Source organism: Octopus bimaculoides, chromosome 9, assembly GCF_046866305.1.
Source record: "Octopus bimaculoides isolate indiv1 chromosome 9, ASM4686630v1, whole genome shotgun sequence".
In the NCBI taxonomy this organism is placed as follows: domain Eukaryota; kingdom Metazoa; phylum Mollusca; class Cephalopoda; order Octopoda; family Octopodidae; genus Octopus; species Octopus bimaculoides.
This window is the reverse complement of record NC_142936.1, coordinates 10,843,851-10,863,882: the sequence shown is the minus strand read 5'-3', so window position 1 is coordinate 10,863,882 and position 20,032 is coordinate 10,843,851. Positions and strand designations below refer to the sequence as shown.

The window sequence follows — 20,032 nt, the reverse complement described above, 5'->3', positions numbered from 1 at the left end:
ATACACTGGTCGGTTTCAGATGTAAGCAATACATGCTGCGGCAGAGGGATGTTAATTGACTGAGTGAAAGGCGGCATTTCACCCAGCTGATACAGCAAGAGTTACGTTTCACAAATTACATGCGCTGATCTTTTTTCAGATCAGTCAAGAGCAAATCAATTCTGTAGATGCTTTCACTGCCCTGAGCAGGATTGCAAGCGAGGTTGCTGATGTGTGTGTGTGTGTGTGTGTGTGTGTGTGTGTGTGTGTGTGTGTGTGTGTGTGTGTGTGTGTTGAAATCTGACGTGTAACTCTAAAAGACATAAAAATTTAATCTTGACCGAAATGCAGAGTTTTATCTCCCCCTCCCATAGGCAGAACAAAATGTGACCTGACGAATTACAAACTTTAGTCCTTTATCGGTCTAATAATATCCTGCTCACAGATTTGTAATATATATATATATATATATATATATATATATATATATATATATATATATATATATATATATATATACATATATACATATATATATATACATATATATATATATATATATATATATATATATATACATATATATATATATATATATATATACATATATATATATATATATATATACATATATATATATATATACATATATATATATATATATATACATATATATATATATATATATACATATATATATATATATACATATATATATATATACATATATATATATATATACATACATATATATATATATATACATATATATATATATATATATATATATACATATATATATATACATATATATATACATATATATATATATATATATATACATATATATATATATATACATATATATATATACATATATATATATATATATATATATATACATATATATATATATATACATATATATATATATATACATATATACATATATATATATACATATATATATATATATATACATATACATATATATATATATATATATACATATATATATATATATATACATATATATATATATATATATATACATATACATATATATATATATATACATATATATATATATATACATATATATATATATATATATATATATATATACATATATATATATATATATACATATATATATATATATATACATATATATATATATACATATATATATATATATATATACATATATATATATATACATATATATATATATATATATACATATATATATATATACATATATATATATATATACATATATATATATATATACATATATATATATATATATACATATATATATATATATATACATATATATATATATATATATATATATATACATATATATATATATATATATATATATACATATATATATATATATATATATATACATATATATACATACATATATATATATATACATATATATATATACATATATATATATATATATATACATATATATATATATACATATATATATACATATATATATATACATATATATATATATATACATATATATATATATATACATATATATATATATATACATATATATATATATACATATATATATATATACATATATATATATATATATATATATATATATATATATATATATATATTTATATATATATATATATTTATATATATATATATATTTATATATATATATATATATTTATATATATATATATATATTTATATATATATATATATATATATATATATATATATATATATATATATATATATATATATATATATATATATATATATATATATATATATATATATATATAGGCGCAGGAGTGACTGTGTGGTAATTGGCTAGCTTACCGACCACATGGTTCCGGGTTCAGTCCCACTTCGTGGAAAACTTGGGCAAGTGTCTTCTACTATAGCTTCGGGCCGACCAAAGCCGTGTAAGTGGATTTGGTAGACAGAAATTGAAAGAAGTCCGTCGTATATGTATATATGAGGATATAACGATAGCTAGATAAATGCATATACATACATACATACACATGCAGATATATGAATATGCATATTAGTTACAATGCGCAGTAATCGTAGCGGTTATAAACAACATTCGTGTTGGGAAATAGTTGACGAATTAGAAACTTTCTGTGCACGTTTTTCTTCACGTGAACTCTGTGTCAGATATAAATGAAAGAACACCGCTTGATTTAAAATTCAAATGATGTGAACTGACTACGCAGAAAAAGTTTATGAATACATGGCAAACAGACGAATGAAATTACATCCAACGAGACTGTGTTTTAAAGACCTGTGACTTGTGTTGACTTAACATTTCTGAAAATAAACTTTGATTCTCACTGAGGCGATATTATTAGGTTATCCATGCGAAAATTTTGACAATCGATCTAACACAACAGGAACTACACTTTGCACTTCACCTGGACCATCGGCACATTCAACACTACCAGCCTCATCGTAATGGTCCTCCATCATTATCATCATAAGAAAGGGCAACTGAATGTATTTCATCCACAAGCTTTTTTTTTTCACTCGATGTAATAAGTTTTTCTGTTTCTAATACATTTTCGGCTGGTATTTTTCGTTTACACCGACATAATTATCATAATATGTTTATTACTGTACGTTATATAATATATTCCATCAGGTTTCGTAATTTACGAAAGCCACATCTACGTTGTCGGCAATCATCTTCTCGGCATTGCAGTAGGTAATTATTATTATAAGTTGTTACAGCAACTGCTGGTCAACCACTGCATGCCAACCACTTAAAAATTTGAGTGTTTCTTGTGGTCTTTGGTTGTGTGAGGGGTATGAAGAAAAAATTCTTAGATGTCTCAGAGCGATCAGAGCTGAAGCAAGTTTTTCAAGAAACGTCAATGGAAAAACTGTTGCAGTTCCTTCCGTTTTCTGACTTGAAGTACAATAAGACTTATGGGAAGGCCTTTTGATGTGATGTGTGTTGACTTGGGTAGCGAATGATTAGACTATCCGATGGGGGCAAAGATTATGATGGGTAGTTAATTTCTGTTTATCATTATTATTATTATTATTATTATTATTATTATTATTGAGTGAGAGAGCAGTGCATGCCATCAAAGTGACACTGGGATAAAATATACGAAGCCCAATACACCCATCATGACTACCCGTCTGATAAGAGTACACCAGGCACATGCATCACAACCATATGTGCGCGACATGGTGATCTCATATCAAGATAAACAGCACATGACCTTGCAGGTGGGGTCCAGTTAGAATTTTCTTCAGGTCGAGTAGCCCATCCCGCTCAAAAGATCCCTGAATAAAGTTTGTTTAAGGATGTTGAACAAAGCACCCATGTTTCCAAAGGTGAATTATTCAAACCCCAAAGAATTCCTCTCAACACATGGCTATGATGCTTCCCCACTACTTCTGCTCGTGATCAGAGATGCACATATCGTCAGCCACCAAGGGACATGCTCAACTGGTTAAGGTCAAGCAACTGACAAGCAAATCTATGGTATTGAGCAGAATATTTGCTGTAGCCCATCTTTTATTATTATTATGATTATTATTATTATTATTATTATTATTATTATTTATTTATTTATTTATTTATTTATTTAACACGGAAATGTTGCTTTTTCTTTTTTACTTCAGACCGAATAAATTTGTAATAAACTACTGTTGTTGTATCTATGCTCTTACATGCAATTCTCAATCTTAATCTTCACAGGTGCCTTTCTCATACCATACTTCTCTGTACTTCTACTATTGGCCTTACCTTTATTCTTCATGGAACTGGTCCTCGGGCAATTTCACAGGCAGGGACCAATCACAGTATGGAGAATGGTGCCTTTATTTAAAGGTACGTATCACAGCTTCTTTCAGATTCCGCTGAGGTGTTAGTTCATTAACTTTACACACACGAGAGAATATAAACAGACTGTTATATATAAATAATACATGTGATATTTTTAATGTAAGAATATATATATATATATATATATATATGATATATAATACACTAATCCCTCCCTATATCGCGGTTCACCTATCGCGGTTTTTAAAAATTTATTTATTTAAGCCTTCGTTGATTCCATCGGAAAAAGTCAGAAGTGTATGTGGAGAATTTCTAGGACTTCACCAGCCCTAATTTCTGGCCTCCTAACTCCCCCGATTGTAATCCCATGGATCATACTATGTGTGAGGCGTGGCTGAAAAACATACCAATTACTTTGTCTGCAACACCAAGGCCGAGGTGGTGGCCATGATCAAGGAGGTGTTAAAATATCTTCCCGGGGACATAGTAAGGAACGCATGCACAAAGTTCTGAAGCCGTCTTGAGGATGGCTGCTTTGAGTAAACTAATATCTTTCGAAGAGATAGACCACTGGGAGTGAGATACTCCTTAGCTTTTATTAGAGCATGTCTTTAAGAGAAGGTTACTCCGATATAAAACCAGATATGCAGGAAATGGCATTGAACATTCTGAGCTTCTTTTGCTTGCACTTGAGATCATGGTGCTCCTACATTCCTGAGTCTGTGATCCATATTACCCTGGGTTGTCTCTGGATCTGGGAAGTATGATAGGTTGTGCAATCGCCGGCGAGGCGGATAGGAGATCACCGCGGCGAGTATGGAAGCCGCAGACGTCGTAAGCGACAGAGTGCCAACAACAACAACTAAATATATATATATATATATATATATATATATATATATATATATATATATATATATATATATATATATATATATATATATATATATATATACACACATATATATATATATAGGGTGGATATTTGTAGGCGTGGCTGTGTGGTAGAAATCCTGCTTCCTAACCACATGGTTCCAGTTCAATCCCACTGCGTGAAATCTTCAGCACGTGTTTTCTATTATAGCTCCGGGTTGACCAAAGACTTATGAGTGGACTCGGTAGACGGAAACTGAAAAGAAGCTCGTCGTGTGTGCGTGTGTATATATATATATATATATATAGATAGATAGATAGATATGTGTGTGTGTGTGTGTGTGTGTGTGTGTGTGTGTGTGTGTCTGTCTCTTTGTTTGTTCTTCTACACCGCTTGACAATCGGTGTTAATGTTTTTATGCCCCTGTAACTTAGCAGTTCGATAAAAAAAAGTCCGTCCTAAGTAATACGTATTAGGCTTAAAAGAAATGAGTTTTGGGGCTGATTTGTTCTAGTAAAACCATTTAAGACGGTACCCCAGCATGGCCACATTCAAATGACTGAAACAAGTAATGGAATATAGCGGAAATGCGCATTCGCTTCAATGCTCCCGAATTTTGGTGTCAACACAGAACGATAACAACTTACAAAAGTAAACTAAAAATTAGCTCGTAAGGCCAAGATGAAGGAAACACAGGACGAAGTTGTGAAGGTAACCAGGAACAAGAAAATAAATAGCAACAGACCAGAGAGGGCCGTGTGAAATATGTCGCCATGAGAAAATGAATGCGTACAATGCCCTGGCAGAAAGAGAACAACAGGAGCGGGAATGAATAAATCGAAATCACGTGACGAACCGAGCGAAATACACAGGTATTGTTTATGTTCTCTTAAGATAATGAGCACCACCTGAAAATTCAGGCGCATGGCTCGGTGGCTGGAGCATCGGACTCACAATAATGAGGTAGTGAGTTCGATTCCCAGACCGGGCCATGTGTTGTGTTCTTGAGCAAGACACTTTATTCCACTTTGCTCCAGTTCACTCAACAGTAGAAATGAGTTGTGACGTCACTGGTGCCAAGTTGTATCGGCCCCTTTGCCTTACCCTTGGATAACACAGGTGGCTTGGAGAGGGGAGGCTGGTAAGTGTTAAGTGGGGATTTCATTTCATATACGTACTCACGTACGTGTAAACATATGTTTGGCTTTGCTCAGTGATTAGATGGATTTTCTTGATTTGATGAGAAAGCGTAAAATAGTTCAAACGTACTTTAAAAAAAAAAGACAAAGCAGGGGTTCCCAACCTAGGGTCCGCAAAGGTAGTACTGGGGGTCCGTGAACTAAATTCAAAATATCATATATATATATATATATATATATATATATTTATATAAAGGGCATTATTACAGAAAAATAATAACACCACACAGTGGACTTCTCAAAAAAGTTAAGTTTATTTAAAAGAAAGTTGGTCGTCTTCTGTTGGTTGTTTTTCCTCGCATTAGGTACTAAATGTGGTTATTTTGAGAAGTCCACTGTGTGGCGTTATTATTTTTCTGTAATAATGCCCTTTATATAAATATAAACGAATAATTATATTCTTGGGAATAGAAATTTCCCTTATGAATTTTTTTACACACTGGCTTCTTGATAAAATTCTTGTAAAAGAGTTTTATCCCTTTTTGAATTTATATATATATATATATATATATATATATATATATATATATATATATATATATATATATATATATACATAAGGATAAACATATTAAAAGGGGGCCGTGGGAAAACTCATTTACATAAAAGGGTTGGGAACCACTGTTGGGAACCACTGTGAAAAGGTTGGGTAGCACTGGGATAAAATTTAATTCTTTGGACAATTTCTTTTTAGCGTACACTTTTTAGTGTTTCGTATGGTACGCGATTAAATATATTTTGCTTGAATACAACAATCCAAAATAAGCATGTAGAAGATTTATGTATATATTATACATAACCAGCCGTGGGAATAGAAACTCGTAAACACATACGGTCTGTCCACAGGAAGTAGAGTTCAAGATATGTTATCACCTATCATAACCACCATTTTTACAGTCAGCATATATATATACATACATACATATATATATATATATATATATATATATATATATATATATATATATATATATATATATATATATATATATATATATATATATATATATATATATATATATATATATATATATATGTATATATTTTTATTTTTATTATTATTATCATCATCATTATTATCATCTACAGACATACAAAATCCTCAAAACGTCTAATGCTTTTTAATATAGACACCAGAAGTATGTTATCACTATGACTTCTTAATAAGTAGAAATATAATTAGAATTAATTAATTGTGCGGTGAAGAAAAGGCATTAGATCAATGGCTAATAATAGGTTGTCAAGAAAGTTCTTGCGGAATTTTTAATTTTGGCTTTAAATGATGTATTTTCAAATTAATTTTCGTTAAATTATTTTGACTTTATATATCATTTTAAAGCCCGTCTTTCGAGATATCTAATCGTGTTACTCTTTTTCTTCTTGAATTATTAGGCCATTTTTTCCGAAACGTTGAATACTACATGGACAAAAAGCAAATTTGCACAATTTTCTTGTTCCAGTTCGAGCTAGGCCGAAAAGCTGCTGAAAAAGTTCGCGATATCAACGATACATTTGGCCCAGGAACCACTAATGAACGTACAGCACAATGGTGGTTCAAGAAATTTCGTAGCGGTGACGAGAGTCTTGAAGATGTAAGCGTAGTGGTCGGCCATCGGATGTTGACAACGATCAACTAAGAGCCTTAGTGGAAGCCAATCCACGCACAACTGTTCGAGAACTTGCTTCTGAATTAGACGTAACGTATAAGACAATTTTCAATCACTTGAAAGAGATTGGAAAAACAAAAATACTTGAGAAATGGATGCCGCACGAATTGAACGACAATAAAAAAAAAACGCCGTTTTGAAGTGTCGTCTTCCTTTCTTTTATGCAACAAGAACGACCCGTTCTCGAGCGGATTGTGACTTGCGATGAAAAGTGGATTCTTTGCGACAACTGGCGTCGCTCAGCTCTGTGGATGGACGCCGACGAATCTCCACGGCACTTCCCGAAGCCAAAGTTGCACCAAAAGAAGGTCATGGTGACTGTTTGGTGGTCTGCGGCCGGTCTCATCCATCACAGTTTTTTAGATCCAGGTGAAACCATTACGGTAGAGAGGTACTGTCAGCAAATGGGGAAGGGAACTAGTCAATCACATCGACCCCAGCGCGTAACTGGTACTTATTTCATCGACCCCGAAAGGATGAAAGGCATTTATGGTTAGCTAACTTAACCAGGCGGTTCGTTGTATTCTTGAGCAAAATCATTCATTTCACGTTACTCTACGATTACTTTAACATTTAACGTGTGGCACACCGTGCACCTATACAGGCAATGTCGATTTGGAGGGAATGAGCTAATGTACTGTATATAAATCCGTGAAGGTTATTCAGCAAAAAATTGCGAATCGGGAGATTATTAAATACACTTAACTCTTGAACAATTCTGTGAATTGCCTACATATACCAGTTAGTTTCCTTGACGTGCCACTTACGTTTCTGAGTATCCGGCATTCAAATCCTTCGCAAGAAAGTCCTCGAGGGCTCTCCCGCCATCAGGACCGCTGTCACCCCCAAACAGCAGGGCGAAGTACTTCCGAAAGGCCTCACACATTTTCTCGGGTTCGTTTACCAAGACGCCATTATGATTCGTCAAAGACCGTATAGTGGAACTATTTCCTTGCCGAGCTTCCACCACTCGGGCCCATCCAGCGGCCTTGATTCCTTCACTTCCCATCGCACGTAACTTAACTCTGGCAATACTTCCCATGTGTTGGGTTTCAAGATGCTGGTTTAACTCCAGTCTTTTCACCTTCACTTGGTCCGCATTATCAGTCCTCCGGGTTTCTTCTAGTTCCTTAACTAAACCATCTCCTATAATAATAGATTCATATTTGATGGCTCTTTTTAGGGCGTACCACCATTTGTTATTAATGATGGACCTGTCAATGCCCTCTGTACTAACATCTTGATCCGCTTTCTGTATTCCTCAATCGTCAAAAGGGACGTATTGAGTTTCCAGTAGCCAGTTCCCTAACTATGTAACTTATCTATTGTCAGTTTACAGGTAACCATCTTGTGGTCACTGTAGCTGACTAGAAAAAACTGTGGACACTTAGCTATAGACTTATCTGTTTCTCTAATTAAAATCCTATCTAGATATGTTCTGGAAGACCCGTCACTATTTGACCATGTCCACTGTGGAGTGTTCGGGTGTTCCAACCTATATGGATCTGCTAGCTGAAAGCGACATAGCAGATCCCGTAAACCTGGGTTACATTTTCTGTTCGTGTTCGAGCCAACACAATCTTTGTGTGCCCCACATATTGTGTTAAAGTCTCCTAACAATACTAACGAATGCGACGTGGCCAGAAACTTGCCCAGGTCACGAAAATATTCACTTTGCGAGCCCATAATGTTGGGTGCATAAATAGCAACTAGCCTGATTATCTTGCCACAACTGAATATCAGGTCGAGAACAACCAGCCTGCCTTCTGGATCAGAAAAAAAAACTACTTTTTTCTCGGTTACCCGGTTTCTTTTTAGTAAGACCAACACCCCACCCCACCTCCCACCCGACTCGGAGAAACGTATTTCTCATAGCCGTTCAGGGGTGGGGGGACAGATCTCTTGGCCCCTTTACTCGGGTTTCCGTTGCAACAATCACATCCAATTTTCTTGACGTGATATCATTTAGGAAACGTCCTTGCTTCCAACTAGACATCAGGCCACGAACATTTATACGATCAATGTGAATAGACATCACTTACCTACTATTCTGGGGTGTCTTGTGGAGGGGGGGCCCTCCACCTTTTCTTGACATAGGGTTGGAGGTGGCAGGTCTTGAAAAATAGATGGGATAAAATCCTTTCTCATTCCCGAAACTGACTTCCTATAGTCAATAGATAAAATTTTAAACGTCTTACTGTCCATTTCATATAGTTCGTAATTTTCACATTTGTCCGAAAGCTTTCGGTAGTGGTGGAAATTCGCTTTCTGTATCGGTAACCTCCGATAGTGGTGCAAATTCACTTTCTGTATCGGTATCCTTCGGTAGTGGTGGAAAATCATTATCAGACGAATCATCGAACAACAGTTTTTCAATCCTTCTCGCCTTTACATCGGTTGAACCATTCTCATATGAAGATAAACTTCTTGGCATCTTGCCAACAATTTATGTTTCCCCCCACAGGGGAAACACACAATAGTTTTCAAATGAAAACTGTTAAACAAATTAAAACAGTCACAGCAACAGGTAAATTTTAACTGGTGACAAAACAGAAACAATTAACAGAAATTACGCTTACTAATTAACGCACTTCCGCAATAATGATCCCAACTCACACAGACACAACACCGCTAAGCATTTCAGCCGGTGTCACACAGACGAAATACCACTAAGCATGCTAACAGTTCTGCCAGCTCGCTGCCTTAGGTGGAACAAATAATGAAAGGTATTTCCGTCCGATTCTGCCAATTAATAGCTTGGACTACAGACATTAATATCATTTTGCTCGGAGGCGGCGAGCTGGCAGAAACGTTAGCAGGCCGGGCGGAATGCTTAACGGTATTTCGTTTGCCGTTACGTTCTGAGTTCAAATTCCGCCGAGATCGACTTTGCCTTTCATCTTTTAGGAGTCGATAAATTAAGTACCACTTATGCACTGGGGTCGATGTAATCGACTTAATACCTTTGTTTGTCCCCTCTATGTTTAGCCCCTTGTGGGCAATAAAGAAATAAGAAACGTTAGCATACCATACGAAATGCTTAGCGGTATTTCGTCTGTCTTTACGTTCTGAGTTCGAATTTCACCGAGGTCGACAATGCCTTTCGGGGTCGATAAATTAAGTACTAGATGCGCACTTGGGTCCATGTAATCGACTGGCCCCTCCCTCAAAATTTCGGGCCTTGTGCCTAGAGTAGAAAAGAATATCATTTTGTTTGATTTTGTAGGTTCTTTCCGACACAGGCCAGCTTTTCTTTCATCAGACTAGATTTACCATTCACTGTTCCAAATTTTCTTTTACAAAAGGTTTTTATATTAAAATTTATTTGACTTTACAAACAAATCGTTATTATTAAGAATTCTTTACAACAAAAATAATGTTACATTTATTACAACAAAAAATATCGTTTATTTTTTCTCGCCACGCACGCTTTTTTGTGTTTCCTGTTTTTCTTTTTCCAGGTGTTGGTTATGCTTCATGTTTCATGTCGTATATAGTAGCGTTTTATTACAATATTGTTATTGGGTGGAGTTTTTTCTACTTGTTTAATTCATTCTCTGCGTCGTTACCATGGATGACATGCAATAATGAATGGAATACAAAAGATTGCTGGCAACTGGACTGGTTCAATGATACCGCCCCACCAGAGAATGTTACCTATAACCCCAACACCTCGGTGTCTTCGACAACAGAGTTCTTTGAGTAAGTAACTTATTGTTATTAATTGTTATTCTTTTTAATTCAGGCTTGGTTGGAATTCCTGAGGTCTTGCATACATGGCAGGCCTGTTACAGTCTTATGATGTCTGCTCTTTTCAACTATCTAATACTTTCCTGATGATTTTAGCCATGCCAGGGAGGCAAACAAATCATACAATGGAAAAAAGAACAGAGAAAGACCTGCTTGGATGATAAGTCAGGGATCATTCTCAAATAATTTTCAGCTGCATTTTTGATCATTCCAAGTGCTCCTGCAATCACTGGTATTGTAATCGTCTTGAGATGCCACATGTTTTCGATTGCAATCAACAAATCTTTATATTTTCTGAGCTTATCAAATTCTTTTGCCCGCATATTATGATCACACGGTATGCCCACGCCAATCAATAAACAGACTTTATTGTTTTGGTCTTTTTACGGCAATATTTGGTTTATTAGCATTGACAGACTTTATCATCATCATCATCATCATCATCATCATCATCATCATCATCATCATCATCATCATCATCATCATCACCATTATTATTATTATTATTATTATTATTATTATTATTATTATTATTATTATTATTATTATTATTATTATTATTATTATTATTAAGGCGGCGACCTGGCAGAATCGTTAGCACGTCAGGCGAACTGCTTAGTAGTATTTCGCTTGCTGCTACGTTCCAAGTTCAAATTCCGTCGAGGTCGACTTTGCCTTTCATCCTTTCGGTTGTCGATGAAATAAGTACCAGTTACGCGCTGGGGTCGATGTGACTGACTAGTTCCCTTCCCCAAAATTTTCAAGGCCTTGTGCCTAGAGTGGAAATGATCCTTTCTACTATAGACACAAGGCCTGAAATTTTTGGGGAAGGAGACTAGTCGATTACATTGACCCCAGTGTGTTGCTGGTGCTTAATTTATCGACCCCGAAAGAATGAAAGGCAAAGACGACCTTGGCGGAATTTGCTAGAGTATAAATAATAACAATAATAACAATAAGTTATTATCAATATTATTATTATTATTATTATTATTATTATTTTTATTATTATTATTAAAATTTCAAGCCTTGCGCCAGTAGTAGAAAGGATTATTATTATTATTATTACTTTTATTATTATTATTATTATTATTATTATTATTATTATTATTATTATTATTAAAATTTCAAGCCTTGCGCCAGTAGTAGAAAGGATTATTATTATTATTATCATTATTATTATTATTATTATTATTATTATTATTATTATTATTATTATTATTATTATTATTTTTAAAGTCGTCGCACAGTATCCAATATCGTGAGGTTGTTGATTGAAGATATTGTGTCTACCGGCGTTTGTACTGTTTGTCAAGTCACAATACGGATCTTAGACAGACAGTAGTACTTTACGCAATATGCGTCCAGTTCCAAGTAATGCCGATTTTTGTTATACGTCTAGATTGTAGGGTATTTCTAAAGTTTCCAGATGTTTTATCAGATTGTGTAGTATTGAACCCAATGCTCCGATGACAGTAGGGACAACCTTCATATTTGACTCTCGTGGCTGCCACATCTTGGTGATCTCAAGTCTCAGGTCTTCATATTTATCGATCTTTTCTCTTTCTTTCACGATAATATGTAGATTTCTTGGCACTGCCACGTCAGTTATTAGACACCCTTGTTTGTCTCCCTTAAAGGTTACTATGTCCAGCCTTCGGTGCTCTAACACCTTGTCTATCTGGGAGTCAAAGTCCTAGAGGATTTTTACCTTCCCCTTTTCATCTATTACTTTTCATCTATTATTTCATCTTTTCTGGTTTATGTTGATACCAAGCACTCGTTGCCTTGTATCCATGCTTACGGCATAATAGCCAGTAAAAGTTCTGCGCTACCTTGTCGTGCCTGCGCTTGTACTTTTTCTGTGCAAGACTTTCACAAGCACTAACAATGTGAGTCACACTTTCGACCCTCTTCCCACACATTCGGCAGAGGTTCCTTTCATTTGCATGGTATATATCTCTTTTCACTGAGTTGGTATTCAGACAGATACACGCTGAGTAATAAAACATAGATACATGCATTCATTATGTGTGTGAGAGAGGGAGAGAGAGAGAGAGAGAGAGAGAGAGATAGAGAGAGAGAGAGAGAGAGAGAGAGAGAGAGAGAGAGTACGTATTTGTAATGCAAATTAAGGTGACAACATACAACCAGTAGTTAGGAATAGGAATCCATATATTTCTTTATGCATTGAAAGAGACAGCTGTTAAGGGGATCTGTGTAATTGAGTTAAACATTTCTTCCAGTGATCTCAATAGTTACATAGCTCACAGGGTATGTATAGAAAAAAACCTTCTCAGATGATTCACTATAAACTTCGTTCTTTCATATGCTTGCACTTGTGACTTTGACATTACAATAAATCTTATATCGGGGTTCAGGCTGCTTTATGTCTTTTTAATTCTTTTATTTTATGCACCTCTATAGATAAACCAACCTAGTTGCTGCAAAGCTTATGATATTCAAAGTCCCGCTCCCACTAACAGTATTTATAACTCTATCTATCTATGTACAAAAGTATTTCTGCTTAACAGTCGTGTGACCATGACTGATAGGGACTGTCTTTAAATATCATACGGACATACATAATCTTTGTGCATGTATAATCCCGCAAGTTGATTGATGTAACAATTCCACCGGTTATTGAAATGATCTTAACTGATTAATAAATGTGATATCTATATCTTTATTCCTTTGTTTGTTTTATTCCATATTCTGAGACTGATGAATATTTTCTAGATTTTCAGTTTGAGTGGATTAATTTGGATCTGTTGGATATTTTTTCCCCCTTATTAAACATCCTGTCTGCTTGGATTTTGCATGGCGCACTAATTGAAATATTCTCCTGGATTTCCTGAATCTCCTCTTTGTTTACCACACAGAAACACACACACACGCACACGCACACACACATACACACTCACTCACTCACACATAGTTCACTGTTCCATTAAGGTAAGACCAAGTTATTCCACCAAGTGAGCGATAGATATCATTTAATGTACATTGTATAAAGATAAAACCTACTAATACGTCCTAGCTATAGAGACACGAGGCTAAGTAAATTTCTACAACATACTTTGTGTCTCTGAGTAATCTCCAGGCTCTAAGTATACCGTTTGTTCTATTTAAAAATCAGAACCTCGATTCATAACAAATCACGAGGATAAACCAGACAAAACGAGAGGAAAGTTGGTGCAAAAAGTATAAGTGTGAATAAAAACGGAAAAAGAAAAGAAAAGAAAATTAGACTTGCATCCCTTTTGACTGTAAACGTCATTATTAAACTAGTTGTTTATAGAATAATTCAGCAGAGCGGGGTCGAATGTGCAAGGCAGCTGCTCGATCCGGAAAGGCTAGTGTCCTCCAGTTCACCAAAAGAAATTTGTTCATATGCTTGCATTTGTTGAAAATTCTAGATCTAGAATTAAGTGGTGTGGTGAAATTTTGGGATCTAAAACGGATGTGCAACCATTCAGCTATGTATAAGTTGCATATTTTAAATCCGTTTAAATATGGAATGGATTTCTTTACTATTCACCACTTGATTGCATGTAGTGTGCAGTTAGTTTCCAAATCCCATATGTGGCTAACCAACTTTGTGGCTTCACTTTTGTTGATGTATGTATGCTATATTATCACCCTTTTGTATATTTACATAAAAATGCTTATTGTGTCGATAGGAGAAACTTTATATATTTTACACGCATACACGCAATCAGATATAAATGAATGAACGCCCTTACCATTGCACTTTGAATGCACACTCACACACATACACACATACACATATATGTGTGTATGTGTGTGTGTGTGTGTGTGTGTGTGTGTATGTGTGTGTGTGTGTTTGTGTATATATATATATATATATATATATATATATATATATATGCGTATTATTTTCTTTTCTCCATTACCTATTCGACAGACGTGAAACACTCAGTCTTCATCACAGTTCCGGTATCGATGATCTAGGATACATAAAATGGCAGTTAGCCCTCTGTACACTCTCCACGTTTATTATACTCTACTTCAGTTTATGGAAAGGTGTTAAAAGCTCAGGAAAGGTAAGTTATATATTTGTTGTGCTGTCGTTGAAATAGTTTCATTTCTTTCGACGAAGATGAATTGCAATGGTCAAGTGGAAGAGACGTCGCGTTAAAAGAAATGTAGTATTTGAAACAGCCGTAAGTTTGCTTCTAGCATTTATACTCGTGTCATGCCTGTTTTCTATGTGTAAAACAGCTGAAATCCTCTTGTCCCACAATTCAAAATCTCCTCGCAATAGGCAAATCTAATGTAGAGGTCGAATGTAAAAAATTATTTGTAATAACATGGTTGAATTTTTTTAAATGTTAAGTTCTGCTCTAATTCATCCATGTGGTACAAGGAATATATATGAATGCATATACGACGGGTTTCCATTCAGTTTACGTCTACCAAATTCACTCACAATGCATTGATAGGCCTGGGACTATAGTAAAAGACACTTACCCGAGGTGCTGCGCAGCCCATAGTACGTTGCTTTTAAACTAGCTTCTTAACCACACAGCTATGCCTGCGCACATCGAAATAATATTGAAACAATATTATGATGTTGATTATTCCACCGAGGGTGACTTTACTTTTCTTCCTTTTGGGGTCGATAAGATAAGTACCAGTCGAGAACTGAGATCTATGTCATTGACTTACCCCTGTGTGTGTGTGTGTGTGTGTGTGTGTGTGTGTGTGTGTGTGTGTGTGTGTGTCTGTGTCTGTGTCTGTGCCTTTGTCCACCACCACCGCTTGACAACTAGTGCTGGTGTTTTTATTTCCTTGTAACTTAACGGTTCGGCAGAAGATGTAGATAAAATAAGTACAAGGCTTTAACAAATGTAAATATTATGATCGATTCACTTCAATAAAATTTTTCAACGCGGTGCTCCAGTATCGTCGCAGTCTAATGAGTGAAACAAGGGAAAGATAACAGTTATATATATATATATATATATATATATATATATATATATATATATATATATATGAATGTTTTTATGTTTATTTATAATAAAAACAATTTTACGTTTAATCTCATGGGTACGCTATACTTTTGTAGAGAACTGATTTATTATTCTTATACATGAATGTTGTTGATAGTGACTTCGAAGTTTCGGCCAGTTTTATCGGCCTTTAAATTCCCATTGGATAAATCGGTGGCCTAGATAGGGAAGGCTGGTATGCATGGGTGACTGCTGGTCTTCCATAAACAACCTTGCCCGGAGTTGTGCCTCAGAAGGTAACTTTCTAGGTGCAACTCCATGGTCATTCTTTGTCCAATATATATCTATATCTATATATGTATATCTATATTCTTTTAGTTGTTTCTGTCATTTGACTGCGGCCATGCTTCAGCACCACCTTTAGTCGAGCTAATTGACCCCAGGACTCATTCTTTTTAAGCCTAGTACTTATTCTATCGGTCCTTTTGTCAAACCGCTAAGTTACGGGGACGTAAACACACCAGCATTGGTTGTCAAGCGATGTTGGGTGGGGGAAACACACATAAACACATACACACAGATATATATATATATATATATATATATATATATATATATATATATATATATATATACGACAGGTTTCTTTCAGTTTCCGTCTACCGAGTCCACTCACAAGGCTTTGGTCGGCCCGAGGCTATAGTAGAAGACACTTGCCCAAGGTGCCACGCCGTGGGACTGAACCCGGAACCATATGGCTGGTAAGCAAGCTGCCGATGTGTGTGTCTGTGTATGACACCCCACGCTCTAAAGCCAGTGTTTATTTGTTTGTGTCCTCAGTAACTTAGCATTTGGGCAAAAAGACCGTTAGAATAAGCACCGGACTTCAAAGCAAACAAGTAATGGGGCCGATTTGTTCGGCTAAAACCCTTCAAAACGATGCCTCATTATGCCCGCAGACTATAACCAGATTATTGTTTTTCTCATTGTTCTAGTTGAGATCAATGTTGTTTTTATCTGATGTTGTAAATGATACCGCTCTTTTAATTTCTTCACAGGTCGTATATATCACTGCAACGTTGCCATATATAGTTTTGGCTATTTTACTCATCCGTGGAGTTATGTTACCTGGAGCTGCAAAAGGTGTTCGTTATTTCATTACACCGAACACCAGTAGATTAGGAGACCTCCAGGTGTGTATTTGTCTCCTTTTAATAAACACTAACACTAAACTTCAATTCTGTATCACTTTTAATCTCTGGACACTTCAGTCTTGAGTTACTGAAGGCTTCACAAATTATCACGTTTGTTCTTCGTTCAATTACGATACTAAGCGTTTCCACGTTTCTTCAGTTTTTTTTGTTTTTTTTTGGAATTTAAATTACTAAGCATATTTTGAAATAAAAGACACGCTTCGATAGTATCTCTCTTCATCCAATCAACTCCAACGTTTAAAATTTTCATTTTTATCTTTTCAGGTGTGGATTGACGCTGCAGTTCAAATTTATTTTTCGGTTGGAGCTGGTTTTGGAGTGCATATTGCATATGCCAGCTATAATAAGTTCAAACACAACTGCTACAGGTAATACCAAAAACAATAAAATAAAATAAAATAAATGCATAAATAAATTAAATTAAATTAAATTAAATAAGCATCAGTTTACTGCAAGCTTCGTTATCAAACAATTTTCCAACAAATCGATCGAAATAGATTTTAAGCTCAAACTATTTGTTCATAAAGTATATTATGTTGTAATTGTCTATTGTTTTGCAACATGCATTCATACGTACATACATAAATGCATACATACATGCATGCGTAAATAATACATACATACATACATACATACATACATGCATAAATACATACGTGCATGCATGCATACATACATACATACACGCGTGCATGCATGCATACACACATACACACATATGTACATACACACATACATACATAAATACATACATAAATACATACATAGTACGAACATGCATACGTACGTACATACACACATACACACACACACACACATACATACATACATACATACATACATACATACATACATACATACATACATACATACATACATACATACATACATACATAAAGGGATGTCTTCGCTTAAACAAAAGAGTTTTGTCTCTGTTAGTAACTCGCTTGAATTCTGAAGAGAAAAAGGCTAGATAAATTTCAAAGGAGCAATGATTCAATCACGCACACGCACGCGTACACCCAACCACACATGAACACGCATATAATATATATGCAGTGTTAGAAATACCAAGCTTTCCTTACAAATACTATGGTCCTAGAGGCACCATCAGTCTGCTCCTAACAGTAAACGTCAGATAACACTCTACCAAATGTTTCCAGAAGTGCTGCAGATGTCCAGTCACCAATTTTGCTAAACATTCGAAAAGCGAGGACAGATACATGTCCTTGATGTGTGAAGAGATATTGCCAAATCGTTGTTGGGGGTTCGAGGAGTTTGGAGAGCGGTAGAGAAAATTGCTTGACGTATTTTGAGGAGTGACAGAGAGCAACATTGAGATGGAATAATTGGTAGCCTTTATTACTGACATTTAAAGGATACCTATAAATAGTGGGTGGAGGCGCAATGGCCCAGTGGTTAGGGCAGCGGACTCGCGGTCATAGGATCGCGGTTTCGATTCTCAGACCGGGCGTTGTGAGTGTTTATTGAGCGAAAACACCTAAAGCTCCACGAGGCTCCGGCAGGGGATGGTGGCGAACCCTGCTGTACTCTTCCACCACAACTTTCTCTCACTCTTACTTCCTGTTTCTGTTGTGCCTGTAATTCAAAGGATCAGCCTTGTCACACTGTGTCACGCTGAATATCCCCGAGAACTACGTCTGTGGAATGCTCAGCCACTTGCACGTTAATTTCACGAGCAGGCTGTTCCGTTGATCGGATCAACTGGAACCCTTGACATCGTAAGCGACGGAGTGCCAACAACAAAATAAATGGTGGAAGAGTGGAACTTAGATATGAACAGAGAAGATATCACATTCTATAATGAAGTTTGAATAAAGATTGTTTCCGGGGCAGCAGATTCTGCGTATATATATGTTGGGAAATTAAATTTTCAGGAGTAATAAGATGTGAGATTTGCGTATAAGTAGGAGCTGGTGTGTCGAGTATTCGTTGGATCGAAGTCGACGGACATAAGAGAAAAAAAGGGGGAAAATTATCCTGCAAGTTTATTTGTAGTTTATAGCATTCTAGCTCTCCGATGACGATAATCTCTCGGAAGTGAATTCCAAATGCTTACAAAGAACGAACACCAGTAAATAGATTGGGAGGGGGAAATAAATCACGTGATGTGATCTACATGCACAAAAGTAGGCAGGAGACACTCTACAACAAATAGAACAAAACTAAATTAACCCAATCGAACAACATGAGTATACACAAACACACACATAAACACTCTTACACACACACAATACCACCGTTTGCACGGATGTGTCGTTCACGGACGTGTCGTTCACGGACGTGTCGTTCACTGATGTGTCGTTCAGGGATGTATGTTCTGTCGTGATTCGGTTTCATTTCAGAAGGTTGTCGCTATCCGGTAGTAACTAACCAAAACTTTTCATGATGTAATTCACACCATATGAGTTTCTGGTTACGTCTGAGGTATCGTCGGGGTTGACCGACCGTCGGCCTCTCAGTACCTAGGACTCGTTGGAAGATATCATCATGGCCGAGATCCCAGTATTG

At 35.4% G+C, this 20,032-nt stretch overlaps 1 protein-coding gene across 3 annotated transcripts in view; it reads left to right on the top strand.

The window, feature by feature from the left end:
- Positions 1-20,032, top strand: part of LOC106877345 (sodium-dependent noradrenaline transporter) — a 179,796-nt gene that overhangs the window by 135,478 nt on the left and 24,286 nt on the right. For all 3 annotated transcript variants that reach the window (XM_089357130.1, XM_089357129.1, XM_089357131.1), the window contains exons 3-7: positions 3,731-3,862; positions 11,019-11,259; positions 15,236-15,374; positions 17,345-17,479; positions 17,765-17,868. In XM_089357130.1, coding sequence (XP_089213256.1) covers positions 3,731-3,862; positions 11,019-11,259; positions 15,236-15,374; positions 17,345-17,479; positions 17,765-17,868 — 751 coding nt within the window. The remainder of the gene's footprint in view (positions 1-3,730; positions 3,863-11,018; positions 11,260-15,235; positions 15,375-17,344; positions 17,480-17,764; positions 17,869-20,032) is intronic.